Source organism: Corvus cornix, chromosome 2, assembly GCF_000738735.6.
Source record: "Corvus cornix cornix isolate S_Up_H32 chromosome 2, ASM73873v5, whole genome shotgun sequence".
In the NCBI taxonomy this organism is placed as follows: domain Eukaryota; kingdom Metazoa; phylum Chordata; class Aves; order Passeriformes; family Corvidae; genus Corvus; species Corvus cornix.
This window is the reverse complement of record NC_046333.1, coordinates 17,930,231-17,945,862: the sequence shown is the minus strand read 5'-3', so window position 1 is coordinate 17,945,862 and position 15,632 is coordinate 17,930,231. Positions and strand designations below refer to the sequence as shown.

The following is a 15,632-nucleotide window of genomic DNA, read 5'->3' as shown; positions in this document are numbered from 1 at the left end:
AATCATGCAATATTTAGTCAGAACCTGCTAGATGCAAGTATTTTGAATAAAGTTTCAATGAAATTGAAATATAGAGGAACTTGATATGTATCAAATGTCAAAGAATGTCATCTGCTACTTGAAAGTCTCTGCTGTTTTTTCTGGTCCCATTATGATCTTGGTCTAACTTTAGTTGTGTGTCTTTCCCAGTCAGATCTTTTTGTCACTCAGGGAGTAACCATAAGTACATTTTGCTTGGAGCAGATTCTGTTTCTTTACTCAGCCAACATTGCCAAACAAAAGACTTCATATTTGTATTTACTTCATTGTAGATGATGTCAAGAAGTTACTGAGGGAACTGGATATCACAAATTCACTTATATCACAGCTAGCGCCAGAAGGTACCTTACACTATTTTCTCCTTGCGCAAAAGTACAGTCAGAAATACTTTATGATTGTCATTTTATGAGACAATTTAATAAAATCTTCCCTGTAACTTACAATTTTTCCTACTACCTGTTAAATAGGTAAATACTTTTATATAGCTCTGTAGCTCACTGAGTAGAGTTTTATGTTGTAAAGATGGAACAAGATGTTTGTGGACACATTGGGTATGGTTAACAGCTATTATTTATTGACTTCAAATAATGTTTTAAACCACTGGATTAGTGAACATACTCTGTGCTGAATAAAACTTGATCAAAATGTTTCTTTTTTCCCCCCACAGAAGACGTAGTTGTCCATGAGTTTGCTACTCTTTGTCTAGCACATATGGCTGTTGAGTATACTACTAAAGTAAAAATATTTGAGCAAGGTGGGTTAGAGCCACTTATCAGACTCCTAGGTAGCCCTGATCCTGATGTTAAGAAGAATTCAGTTGAATGTCTCTACCTTTTGGTACAGGTAAAGTTTGCTCTTGTTTGTTGTCTTAAACTACAGAGGCAGATAAGCATTTGCACCCCTGACATTCTGTGTGGGGTTAATAATTTTAAAAGATTTGTTTCCTTTACTCCCCAGTGTTCATCAATGCATTTGAAACATTAAGTCCTTGCACCTGAGTCCTTGAATGTTAAATTAGTTATGAATATATCTGGTTTTACTGTAATTCTGTTGAACTTAATGCAATTGTCTGTGCTGTACTGCACTAAAAGTAAAATCAAGATGAGCTTCAGGTTTTTAAAACTAAATAATAATTTGCCTTCTTAGTTGAAAAATACTAATCTTAGTAATGAGAGTTGTAATCTGTCTATCTAAAAGGTTGGAATAATCCTGTAAATTAAAGAACTACCAATTGCATTGTGTCTTGTTTTGACCGTCAAGTCCATAGCACAATTTTGAACATCTTTTTAATGATAGGTGAAGGCTGTCAACAGCTACTTTCCATACTGGGGGGAATAGATTTGTTATTGGCTACTTTCACACTCAGTACTAATGTCATCCATATGCTGCTTAGCAAAAGAATGGTGCATTTGTATGGCAGTTCTCTCCCATGGCTTAAGTGAATCAATTCAGTAATGAATTCAGTTTATAACTCTATCTCTTTTGGGGCATCAGAGCATGTCTATTCAGAATCACATTTTACTCTTTCTCCTTTTTTTACTATCTCGCTGTCTTTGTTGCGGGGTATATCTGGATAACTGCACCTGGTGCTTGCTTATATTGATAAGGATAATTGCATGCTGCACATGTGCAATAAGCTATTTAAAAGCAAATTGTAATTTTTTTATTTATTTTGGTTTTTAATATAATCAGCTACTGTCTTTTTATTAAGCTGCACATCCACTGTTTAAACTTGAAATTTTAAATTGTCATTTTATAATTACTAAAACAAAAGAAGATATAACCAGGCAACCACAGCAGAGTTCAAAAACTGTTTTCCTCCCACTGAGGTAAATAAAAATGGTGAAACTAAATCTACAAAACTTTCTCAAAGAAACTCTTATGTTGAGACAAACATGGCAAAGTCAAGAGTGAATAGGCTTCTTTATACAGGACTAGATTTTGTAGTGTGTACTTCAGTCATGCAAAAACCCCTAGAATTTAAGGTTTGTGGGGCTTGATTATGTTCAGTTTGGTTCTTGGCTTAAAAGAAAGCAATCTGCCGAATGAAGCTTTGGAGTATTGACTCATTTTTAATGTCTGAAATCAGATTTTTGGTGTTTTTCTGTAAAGTGAGGAATTGATGCACTGTTATATTCTCTATCACTAACATTCTTTGTTGGAATATTTTGCTGCAGGATTTTCAAAACCGTGCTGCAGTTCGTGAACTGAATGTAATTCCCCCCTTGCTGGGACTACTGGAATCTGAATACCCGGTCATTCAGTTGTTAGCCCTTCAAACCTTAGAAGTAATTAGCAAAGACAGAGAAACCAGGATAATACTGGGAGAAAATAAGGGATTAGATTTCCTTCTGAATATACTGGAAAACAATGTACGGTTTACTTGCCTTAAAAGTTTTTTTGTTCTTGGTGCTGATGTTTGTATGACTAATGAGAAATATTACTTATTTTATGGAAGAGTGACATAAGAAGAAAGAGTTACTTAGTTGGAGTGAACTATGATAGAAATAGGGTAAGCTAGAATATCTACCTTACTAAGAAAAGAAGCAAAGACATTTCCCAAAGTGTTTATTATTCAATTTTTTAGTTGAATTTACCTTATATAGTGGCTTTCAACACAATTTTCTACCATTGTTTATGTTATTATGAGACTCAGTTTCGTACTTCTTGAGTTCAGGTGTCACAATGGGAAATATAGTGCATAGAGAAATTAGTGATGTTTTTGAAGCTTTAAGATCACAGGCCCATTCTGAGTACCTGTCTAACCCACTTTGATGTAAATGAGAAACTTCGGGGGATTTTACTATTTTTGATACTTTGTGTTGCATCCTAAGGCATCATCAAATAAATTACATGAAAATATGAATTTGTAAGTATGTACTTTGCAGTACGAATAAACTGTCCAAAAGAAAGTTACAACCATTATCCCACAAACTTAAATGCCAAAGATATTTTAATCCTGATTTCAAGGTTGTTTGGTTTTGTTTTTTTTTTTTAATTAGGAACTCAGTGATCTACATATCGAAGCTCTTGCTGTGTTGGGAAATTGCCTCGAAGATGTGCATACTCTGCAACTGATTCAGCTGACAGGAGGCATTAAAAAACTACTTTCATTTTTAGAAATCTCTACTGTTCCTGGTATTCAGAAGAATGCAGCAAAGGCAATTACCAAGGCAGCTTTTGATGGTATGTGACTTTTCAATAATCCATGGACATGAAATTGTTTATGAAGTAAATTTTTATCCAGAATGAAGCCATCTTCTCTGGTTGAGGGTAGTACTTGTGCTGAGGTAAACATTGGAAAGAATTAATTACCGTGATGAGTCTTGCCGATCAGAGCAGCAATTGGATGCTAGGAGATTATATATATATATATATATATGAAAATGTTAAGGTTTTGCCTCAATTTATTTTTAAATGTAATATATTCTTGTAAAATGCTGTCCTCAAAGGAAAATAGAGTTCTGAAAATATGATCCTTGTCTTTTGTTTGGTGATGCCAGCTGACTGCCATCTTAAGCCACCTTTGCTGGCACTGTTTCTCGCTTCTATCTGTTAAGGCTTCATGGCAAGCTGACTTCCTTTTGCATTCAACTGCTCGTCTAAATGTCAGGCAATTTCAAATACAAATTCCTTTAACAGAGGCATGAAAGGAAACCTTTCAAATGGCTTGCAGATTAATATTCCCAGGGGAGTTAAATAGTTTCATTGTAATCTTTTCATAATTATTCATCCTATAGTTCTTTTTTATATACTTTTCTTTAATTCACCAAGGAATTCCGAATTAGGCAGAACATGCTCATCATTTATGCCCACAAGGATGCTCTTTTAATCAAACTACATTTGAAATTCCTTCTGTACGTTGGCTACTGAGTTGCAACATGTGTGAAGTAGTGTTGTGTAACAAAATGCAATGTAACTAATACCATACTTCTGACTAGAGAAGATTTTACTTCTGTCAAGGGATTTTTATGACAGTAGAATTTAAATATTTCATTCATATTTCTGGCACCTTGTGGTTGAATCATGGCTTTAATTTATGTGTATTTTAAAAATATGTCATTTAATTTAATACATGGATAAAATAATCTCTCCTTGCTGCCATATTTCAGACCTCCTTTCATCTCTCTCCGTGCTATCTTTCCAATTCTTTTCTCACCTTGCTTAGTTTGATATCCTGAATATTTGTAATTATTTGGATTGAAGATGATACACAGAAAGAGTGTCCTAGTATTCCAGGGTTTTTTCTGTGCTTTTGTCATTATCTGTTGGAAGCTTGGCAAGTCACTGAAAATTGTTTTCATTAATGTTCAGGTATCAAAGATAGGAAGGGACTTTCTTATGTCAGTATTTTCTTTGTGTATTTTCCTGTGTTGTTATTTTATTATGCTACTTAGGACTGTCAGTATCATTTTTATAGTCCTGTGACAGGCTTGTAAGTTGTATGCTAAGCAGATTTATATTTGCTCCTACCGCTTTCTACTGCATCTTACTCCTTTATCATATTTATTTTCAAATAAGCATAGCCTTCTTTTCCTCTTTCACACTTTTTTTTTCAGTTTTTGTGGCCTAATATTTTAGCAGCTGTTAGTAGAAACATGTCTGAGCACATTTTTAAAGCACGGTTGCAAGAACCACACATAATATATTACAGTACTGCCTATGATCGTATATCATGGGATGTTACCGTCAGTGAAGATGCATCTTCTTGTCATGCTTCTTTACAAATGGAGTCAATGAGGTTTCATTATAAAGGTTTGCTCTCTTCTTCAACCTATGACAGTTAGTATGGATGCAGCAAGCTGGGAAAATACATCAAAAGAATATTTAAAATACTTGTTTTCAAGCTGTAGAATTTTGGTGACACCCAGTTAGACAAAAGGAAACTTCTTGTCCTGGTGCAGTGGAAAACACAGTCCAGTAAACTTGCTGCTCAATGTGGCCCCCAAAAGCACTGAATTTTTCAGATACAAAGAGCTTCTGGTCTAAAGTCAGCCTTGGAGTGGAAAGAAAAGGCCATTTTAAGAAGTAGCCCAAGTGCAAAAAGAAAACAGAAATATTTTCAGGTTTTGTTTGTTTGATTGGATTCTGGTTGTAAGCATACTAAACAGCCTATCCAAAATGCAACACTAATGTATACTATACTAGTACTTGCCTTGATGTGAATCCAGTATAATACAACACAGGTCTTAGTTCTGTGGTGACTTTTTCATTAAATTTGCAATAGCCATACCCACATTCTTCAGGTTTGATAATCATGGTTGCAATTTACCAACATTTCCTGTATACTTGGGAAAAAAAATACTGCTTTTCATTGGAATGAAAAACCTACTTCTGCTATGACAGAACATGTATCTAGCTGTTTTTTTAATCCTGGCAGCTGAGTATACAGCAGTATCTGGTTTTGAAATTATTATTGTTGACAGATGGAATTTAGTTTTGGATTGGTTTTTTTCCTGATAGATGTGATCATAGCAAGCAGTTTTGTTTTATGTCCCTTTCAACCCTTTGGAAAGGGACTCCTGTAACTTGGTGTTGTTGTTATAAGATATATTTATCCCTTAAGATTTATTCTCAGTATCAGAATAAATTACATGGTATAAACTTGATATTCAACTTTAAATAGCATCTTTAGGATGCTGCTCTGTTTAAGTACATTAAAATGGATCATATTTCTGTACATAATCATTATGCCTTTGCCCCTGAAATTTTTTTTGTTCTGTAACATAATTTTGAATTGAATATATTAATTTATTGATGATTTTGTTTTGTATGCTCAGAATTATAGTGGTGAATTATACTGTGATTCCTGCCTTGCCCACCAATTAATGCAGTCATTTCAGAACGCTAAATATAATCTAATGCTATAAATTATTGAATGTCTGTGAGTGGATTATCTGGACTTTTGATTAAGGAGGGCCTGATTTTCCCCTGACAATGCCAGACATGCCAGCAACAACAAAATGCTGTGGAGTGTGTATGGAGAAAGGGATGATGATGCTCCCTGTGCCAAACTTCTGGTTTGAAGCTCTCCCGGTTCTTTCTGTGTATCTCAATGCATCTCACGCTCAAAGGGAAGCACACTGAACATGCTCTGTAGCCTGATTCACATTTGCATTTCACAATACGGATCCTTGTTTATCTGCGTTAGCTCAGCTCAAGATCAGTGAGAAGTCATGATACTATATAACGTTAACTTTTTTTCATTTGAAATTGGTATAAATAATTCCATAAGGTGGTGACAGTGACCTGAATAGTAATCGACAGAACTCAGATCATGATTTTGGGGTAAGAAGGGGAAATAGGAAAATATATTGAAAAATAAAGGTTGTCCTACCATGGGGTCAATGCATGAAAAACTGGACAGAACAGTTGATACTCCAAACTCTTTTAGTTGTGTGTGCTTGATTCTCCTTCATGTTGAATCAATGCATTCAAATTACTTAGGGGTCAAGAAATTAATCACTGTAAAAATGGTGTTGGCACTGACATATGAAGTAATTCAGTATAAACGATGCTTTTCAATTGTGCATTCTTTCTAGTCTGTAGTAAAGGACAAAGGAAACAACTCATACGCACAGAGAGAGGATCGGCAGAAAATGTTAATTCCTTTAATAGAATTCTCACCTGGATATCGAAATATTAATAATTTTCATTGATGTAGCTACCTAAATATAAATGAATACTCTTTATCATAAGTTCAAATTCAAGATCTGTTTTTCCACATTATTATAAAATTCTTTTTCTGTTTAAAATATTTTAAATTATTATTTTCACTCATTCAAATGAATTATTATTTCATATAGGCATAAATTTTCTTTAAAATAAATGCTTACCCATCATCATAGCTGCCTTTAAAATCAAGAATAATTTTAAAGAAAATCTGTAAATACATAAGTAACTTGCTGTACAAAAACCAAAATTATTGAGACATAAAGAACCTTTAGAGATCACTATTTGAGATTGTGGACTACTCTGGTGAGGAACAGGCCGGCAACATACTTGATAACCTGTCAAAAAAGTCTCTTATCCCAATTAAGGCCTTCTCTGGGAGGTGGCTGATACGTATAAAGTTTATGGCCAAAGTTCTTCTGACACTTAAAATCCTCTCTGTTTTATTTGTTGCATCTTTGTTTTGTGATTTCATTTGTGTATCTGAGGATTCTAAAAAAGTTTAAAGCTGAGCTGAAGAGGGGAAAGTGACTGCACCTCTCTCATCTACGTGCTTTGAGTCATTTCTGCTCTGCAGTTAAATTTTTGATCAAACTTGCTTCTCAGTGACTTTGTGGACTTGTATTTGTTTACTTTTATTCACTACAGATACAGATTTATCTAAAAGAATACTTACTATGTATTTTTTTCCTTTTAAAACTTTTTTATTTGGAGGACAACAATCCAAACCAGGGAGTGATCCCTCAGAACAGTAGCAAAGCACTGGTAAAATTTCTAAATATTTTGAAGTTCCACTGACTTCACAATTCCTGAAATTCTTTAATACATTCAAAAATTCTACTCTGTAGATATAACTTCCAACATGTAATTAGTCTGGTTTAAATTATGCATATGGTTAAATGCTTATTGACTCTCATCGTTGTGGAGCTTCTATGCTGTCCTGTGCCTTTCTTCATGAAAAAGTTTCTTTCAGGAGTGTTTCTAAGAAGCACCTACGTTGCTGATCTCATCAGTTTTGGGATGAGGGAGTTTATCAGTTTGTTAGTATCTACATACAGCTGTCTGTAGATACTTCATAGGTGCTGTGTGTTGTTACTTGTGTAGAGGAAGGAGCATCTCTGTCCTTCCTCAGCTGCTGCCGCTCAGTGCAGTGGAGGTCAGCAGTGAACTCTGTGTCAGCAGGCTAAACTACAAAATTCAAATTCTCTGCAAAGTGGACATTAATGAAGAACTACAAGCTGTGCAGAATTTAAAACTTTCTTTGTAATGCTCCTTGCCTTTTTTGGGCTATTTTAATACATTGAGTGGTATTTCACCAAGTTAATTGTACATTTACTGGTATCTTCTTAAATGTTATGCATCTGAACTTCATTAGCGTAAACTGAAGTTCAGCACGATCCTGAGTAAGCATGATGTGTTGCATTGGAAAAGCTGTTTCCATCAAGCCTTTATGCATTCTGCAGTTTTAAAGTCTTGCAGAGAACAAACTTTGCATTCTGTCAGCCTATGTATGTTTATACTGTGTTTAATAGTCATTATTTGGCCTTAATTCAGAGCTCGATGAAGCCTAATCCAGGAGTTGGACTTGGATGATCCTTATTGGTCCCTTCCGACTCAGGATGTTCTGTAATGGATTTGGCTCAGGTCCTTTGTGCACATTTCTTGATGGCTGGTTCCTCTGTTACCAAAATATTTCCAACAACTAAATGAAATCAAATTCATGTCCTTTCACTGATTTGGAAAACAAATGCAGATTAATGCTATTGTTGTTTCTCATTTAAAGCTGAAATCCGAAAAATCTTACATTGGGAAGAGGTTGAGAAATTTCTCCTAAACCTTTTGGAAACTAACAATGATGAAGTTAAAGTTGCTGCTTCCCAAGCTATTTCTGCCATGTGTGGGAATATAGACAGTAAAAGTGTCCTTGGACTCCAGGGTAAGTAAGGTGGGAAAGGATGAAATGTGAATTTGTGTTTTTTCTGTTTATAAGGACAATATTATAATTTTGCAGACTGCCATGGTTTATTTAAAGGCTCATATATACAATTATTTCTTTCAAAGGGATTCCCCAGCTAGTACAGTTGCTAAGCAGTAATAATGAAGAGGTAAAAGAAGCTGCAGTGACAGCATTAAGTAATTTGACAACAGCCAGTCCTAGAAATGCAAGGTGAGTCTGCAATAATTAAATTATTATTTAAAACACTAATCTGAAGTGGTAATATTTTTGTTTTTAAAGAATGCCTCATCTTGTCCTTATCCTACAAGGCAGGTCTGTGTGAATTTGACTATAAGGCACTTTTTGGTACTTACGAGTCACCTAGAATAGCTTGGTTCTCCTCAGTGTTACAAGAGTTGTGCTGTCTCTACTAATGTTTGCTTCATCAAGGAAAGGTATGAAGCAGATGTAATGAAAGCAGAGATATAAATCTGTTTTGAAGAGAACATATGAGCAAAATATGCCTTTTAATCTAAAGCATTTGATGTTGGTTTATTTTTTTAAATCCAAAATCATCAAAATGTTTTAAAACTTGATGGTTCATACAACCTTTTTGACTGATCTAAATGCATTCTTTGAGGGAGATAGATCTTCTGAATGTTGGCATTGTTTTGCTCTTCCTTTTGTTTTATTGTTTCCCAAGTAATAGGGAATGCTTATAGTGCATTCTCTGAAAGAAAAGAAGTGTAACTTCAGTATCCAAAATTACTAACAAAGGTAACAATGGTTAGCTCACTATATGTTTGAAAACAATTGTATCAACTAAATTCTAATGTCAGCTGCAGCGGTTTTTTATGCCAACTCTATTAAAAGTCCTGTTAGGGAAAAGCAACAGAGCAGTGTGATGTGTATGAGCAATCACACAAAACTTACAAACCAAAAAAAAAAAATCCTTGAAAGTTTCCTGGAATATACATACTTAAAGAAGTTGTAATCAATTCACAGGCATCCTTTGACATGAAAAAGTAAAATAACTCACAAAATAAACTGTTTGTTTCAGTTTATTGATTCAGCCCTAATAGTCACTAGTATTCACTTAATGTTACCAGATGGAGCCATAATTTGACACAAGAGAATAATACTCTGTTCTCAGATTCACATAGTACATTTTTTTTTGTCTGATATTCTGCTCTCCTCATGTGCTGGACTCTTCAGTTGGTGTCAGTGGGAGTCACACACACATAAAACAAGCACAGTGCTGCAGTCCAGAGGTCAAACTTTCAGCTCCACTACAGCTGGTTTTCGTAGTGCAGCCCTTTGAGGTTTCACATTGTGAAAAGGGGATCTCTGGAGAGTTTTGAGTTGGTATAGAAGCTTATGCCAACTCATTCCATTTCTTTTGCTAAGGAGATAGTCAGGACATTGTTTAGCTCAACTGCTGGAACAATTCTCTGAGACCTCAGGCAGGGAAATAGCTGTCTCTGTTCCTCTGCATTATAATGAAGTCCATATTTGTTTCTTGCTGGGCAGAGTCAGGAAATTGTAAAGGTGGCTTACATATACTTCTGTCTCCTCACAATCCAGCTTCAAGTACAATATGGAAGCACCAGATAATCTAATCAGAGGTCTTCTGTGAATATCAGGAAGCAATAATTTACATTAAATATGTATATTGGATGAATTCCATGTGACTATATAATTACTTCAAAGCTTCATTTCTAAATCAAAACCATTAATAAGTCATAGAAGGGTCTGAGTGTGACTAGGATCTAAAAATTAATATATAGTGTTGAACCCTTAGCTGATACAAATTGGAACAGTTCCAGCTCACTGACTGACTATCAGGCCCATATTTATTTTGCATTCACATAATAGGAAAAAAAAAATAATTTGGAGAAAATTCATTCCGGACTGAGTTACCATAATCATATTTCATTCTAGAATGTTTCATTTGTATGTCCTGTAGACCCAGTGAAAATAAGTGTATAAATAATGAAGATGCTGATACAGTTTTATAATAATGTGACTTTGCTGTCTGATTATGTTGACAACATTCTGTTCTTAAATGAAACTGGTGAGACTAGTGCCCTTTTATCAGTTATGTATTAGATTCTTGTTATAAACCCTCCAAGAATATAAAATCATAAAGGTAGTAGCCGCAGGTGGACCTTATGGGCAAGAACAAAATGGGTCCAGTGATGGGGAAGTCTATTTGCCATAAGTGCTTTCACTTTTTACTGGCCAGTCAAATATTTAACCTTATTGAATTCATATGCATGCATTCTGCTGTATTTCAATTAATGAGCATTTTTCTATGTTATATTGATTGAAGGATGTGTACCTTGCCCTTTTATTTGGTACAGTGTATATTTGAGGCTCTAAAGTGTGAGTACAAGATGTTGCTATTTTTGCTGGAGATTTGTTGCTCTTGTTAGGAATATCAAAAAGTGCTGCCATATAATATGGAAAAAAATAAGATGTAAGACAAATTGTGTGTAATTAAAACTCCCGCCATAGGTAGCCCATAAAGTCTTCCATTGATTAATAGCACAAGAACAGCATAGGCAATGGGCAGTACTACCCCCCACTAATATAAATTAACCTTGACCTTTAGGTGCTTCCCCACAGCAATGAAAAGCTAGTTCTGTACCCCTACCAAATCAATGGTTTGTTTCTCAGCTGAGACAGCTAATAAAGGTGTCAAATATGGTGGAGGTTTGGTAATTAGAGCACCTGTTCATGATGAACGGGACAGAGACCAGCTTGTCATTTCACACAAGTCCTCAAGCAACCATGATTTGGCAAAACCAAATAAATTAATGAATTACTGTGCTTCCCATAGTAGTTTAACCAAAAATCTAGAGCAGAAGAGGACATGAGTCCCCTACAAGTGGTTTGAGTTTTCAGGTTTACTGGAAAAAATGGATTTTCAATAGGATCTCTACCAGAACACATAGCAATTAATATAAATAACTTCTAAAATATTTAAGCATTTAAATTTTTGCTGCAGAGCTGATGTTGTGTCATACTTCAGTAGCACATAGAAAAAAAATACAGTGGTCAAATGCCTCATTAGTTTGCAGACTGACACCCCCAGAATATGCTTTTATAAGAATTTTACCATAAGGACGGAGTTTTAATGCTGCTCAATATTGATGATAAATCTTTTTAAACTGATTAATAATTAGGCTAAGTAAAAATAAAATTGCAAAGTGCATTGCAGTTTAAAATGCCATGTGCTTATTCTAACATGTTACGTTATATGTTAAGTGTGCATTGCTCTGAGGTCATCCTTGATATATATGTCAGAATTTGTTTCTGTGGTCTGCTTCTGGAAAAAAAGAGAATTATGTTCAGCTGGGTATTTGCATCCATCTTCTCCATTGCATCTTTTAAATCCAGAGCAGTAAGTTGCTTTATTGAAAACTGTATACAGTTATTTGGACAGAAGAATGCCATTTAAAGAATCTCTGAAGCTTTCTGGTTTTGCTGTGTCCAGGCATCGGGCAGTGTGGGTGCAGTCACTTCAGTAATGGATGTGGTGCACAAATGGAACAATTACAAGTGAACAAAGAAACAGCAGCGTCATCTGTTGGGCAGGAAAATAAGTGATTCTGTGCCACACATCTAATCCTGGAACAAACGGCTTACCTCAGCCTCTGCCTATTTTTTCTCATTGAAAGTATAGTCAATTATTTTTGCCTTTCATGTATTTAGGATAAGATAATCATGTTAAACATAAATACAATATTGGAAGTAGCACATAGAAATAAAGTCTCAAGTATACCAGTTAGTCAGATATTAATTTGACCAGCTCTTTTCTTCAGTATTGTCGTAGCACAAATGCCATTTCTAATAGCTGCCTTCATAAATCTGGCAGCGTCTGAATTCTGAGCACCTAATGGATTTGCCACTAAAGAAAAACATATGCTCTGGAATTTAGAACTTTGTACTGGACATGAAAACTAATTAGCAGCCTCAATAATATTTACCCTAAATTGTTTATTTTAAATGCAAAATTTATAGCATTCAGGTAGAATTTGGGCTGGGGGAAGAAGGAAAAGGATGTTTTTTCTTTATCTGTACCAAGGGCTGCAGGAAGTTGTGGTACGTGACAGACTTATGACAGAATATTTCTCCTGGGGTTTATAGTGACTGTCATGTGACAAATTTCTGTATTGTATCTGGATTCAAGGCAGCAAAGTATCATCCCAAAATTTACAAAGTCATCAAGCTTTATGTTATTTAGCTTTCTAATTCTTAAATCCTTCACAGGAATCAGAGAACCTATTTAAATTCCCAAAGGTTTTATCCATATAGGCAGTTCCAGGCATTAGTGCAGCATCTGAATGTATGTTTTCTGAAATGTATCAAGATTGTCAAGATTTGAGGGTAGTTTGGGATAGGAGGAGAGGTTGGGAACTTGTTGGTTATGAACAGTGCCCAGTGAGGAGAAAGTGGGTCGTTCCCTTGACTTTGGATATTATATCTATTATATCTGTTATTCCAAACTGAAATTCATGCACTGATCTAATGACTCAAAATACATCCTCAATCTGTTTCACCTGTAGTGAGATCGTCTCACCTTTTTCAGCTGAGATTTTCAGTACACAACAGATCTTTTTATTATTTATGAGTATGGCTGTCAAGGAATAAATTTGAAGAACATCCATTTTATCTTACATTCCAAATATAGTTATTATTAGGAAGTAGTGATTACTACCATTAGGTAGTAATATCACTAGGTAGTAATCTTCCCTATTAGAAAATAGAAAACTTAGTAGTAGCTTTTCTCTTTCAAGACTGTAGATGGAACCTAAGTCACATAACTATTGAAGTGTCAATATTACATAAGATAATACATTTGCATGAATATATGTGTTAATTTATGAACACAACAGGAACACAAATTTCTAGAACAAGAGCTACATTTAATAGCATAAATAGGTGATAATCCACTATAGGTTGTGTCCTTTTTATGGTTTAATAGTTCTTTATGACCTAAGTTTGTTTTTCTGAAGGAGGCGATCAACAATAGAATGCTGCTGGCAGTATTGTGCAGATGTAATGTGTTTTAATACTGACCCCTAGTGACAGAATTATTTTTTTGAGCTAATGCGCTGCAAGGTAAAGGGATTTTTTTGAGTTTTGTGGGTTGTGCTGTTACTTTTTACATTAGCATCCACGTCTACTGCATCCTGTAAATTACAGTTATCTCAGGCCATGAACAGATTCCTCTTTTTCCTTTCTCTTACTGTATATCTGTATTATGTGAGGTACTTTATAAAAAGAAAAAAAAAAAAGACTACAAAGCCACTGCCCATTACCTACAAGCTCATAAGCTTTTCCTTGCAAGTTACATCTTGACTTCCATTGAAAACTGCAAAATGTTTTATGGTAAATTTCTTCCTTGGCAGAAAACCTGAATTAAATCCTGTATGGGATGTCACTCAGAAATGGGTTCCCACTAAGACCTTAACATCACATCAGATGACTGATACACAACCCACAGACATGGGTCTGTGCCCTGCTGGCAGTGAAAAATCTTTCATACAGCCAGCTGTTGTATTTTTCACTTAGATTGGGAAGGTGTGGCTGCATGGGAAACTCCTTCTGTAGGCTCAGACACTCTAACTGTGTTTTCTTCCAAGTACAGGTCTTCTTTCACAAAAAAAAGAAAAAAAAAAGAAAAAAATAAAAAAATTGTTATGCATTCTCCTGGTTTGGTTTTTTTTTGTTGTTGTTTTTTAACTTTAGATTATATTCAAGACAAAGACCAATAAGCGCATTTATCTCTATCTAACACAGATCTCATGTCACCACATCCTAAAGTGCATGGAAATCTAAGTAGGTCTGAAATAATTTCAAACAGAACACTTCTGATCTGGGATAATGATAACTACATAGAAATTTTGCTCCTTGTAGATATAGCAAAATCTTTTGGCCTGTTTGTACACCCCTACTTTCAAAGCCTTGCAGTATGATCACTGTTTATCTTGGCTGTGGAAGGCTGGAATTTCACTCAGAGCATGTGTGTTGTCACCTGTAACTTCCCATTATATATTTCTGTGGGATCAGGTGAAAACTTTTTCTTCCCAGATAGAGGCTCCTAAGCCTGGGAGAGAAAACTTTCTTTTATATGGTGGCACAAGTACCATGATTACTCTTGAGTGTGTATCCTTGCAATGTCATTCAGTGATATCCACAGAGGTAAATTATGCTTTTTTTGAATTAAAAGTGGCAAGGTTTATTTTACATATGAGTAAATATTTCAGACAAATATATTGGTGGTTTTGCATGAACATTTTCTTTGTAGTAGATTTCTAAATTAAATTATTAAAGTGTATGTATGTTTGTTTCAACTTACTTGAGTATAGTGTGAAGTTGTTTATTTGAAGTTGTCTCTAGGGAAATTTCAGGGTTATGACTGACCTTGCAAACTTAATTCTGCCCTGCTGTGAATTTAACCTGTGCACTGACTGGCATGTTGTCCACTTGGACTGTCGTCTGGTAAAAATAAGCTTTCACAAGTAACCTTAACATTTTGACATGCAACCTTAGTAATTTTATCTTAACATAGTGGTCTACGTGTATTTTCTTAGAGATGTAATTTAAAGAGAGAAAGCTAAAAGCATAAATTTCTGCACTCTAAATCATTGTAAGAGCTTGAACTTTTAGCAAGGCAAAAGAGACTGCTGCCTTCTAAAATATGTTCACAGTTGTCCAGAAAAGAGTTATCCAGAAGTGGAAGTTCAAATTCACAGTGCAAAGTACTGTGTGTAGAGACTGACTTGGCACAGCTTTTTTATCCTTCCTCAGCTGGTGCTTCCAGAGATGAAGAAGAACCATGGTCTCCTCACTCTCTGTGTTCAGAGGAATTTTGAGGACCCTGATTTGGCTTTTTCTTTCCTTTCCTTACACCTCCATGAAGGCTGCTCTGGCAACACATGCATGTTCCCTCTTACTTGGCTTTTGTAACAGTGTG

At 35.1% G+C, this 15,632-nt stretch overlaps 1 protein-coding gene across 7 annotated transcripts in view; it reads left to right on the top strand.

Annotated features, from left to right (window-relative positions):
- ARMC3 (armadillo repeat containing 3) overlaps positions 1-15,632 on the top strand; it is a 65,025-nt gene that overhangs the window by 23,414 nt on the left and 25,979 nt on the right. For 6 of the 7 annotated variants that reach the window (XM_019285333.3, XM_019285339.2, XM_010399268.4 and 3 more), the window contains 6 exons: positions 312-380; positions 707-882; positions 2,217-2,411; positions 3,042-3,225; positions 8,495-8,647; positions 8,773-8,878. In XM_019285333.3, the coding sequence (XP_019140878.1) occupies positions 312-380; positions 707-882; positions 2,217-2,411; positions 3,042-3,225; positions 8,495-8,647; positions 8,773-8,878 (883 nt within the window). The remainder of the gene's footprint in view (positions 1-311; positions 381-706; positions 883-2,216; positions 2,412-3,041; positions 3,226-8,494; positions 8,648-8,772; positions 8,879-15,632) is intronic. The other variant, XM_019285334.3, reaches the window with a different exon arrangement.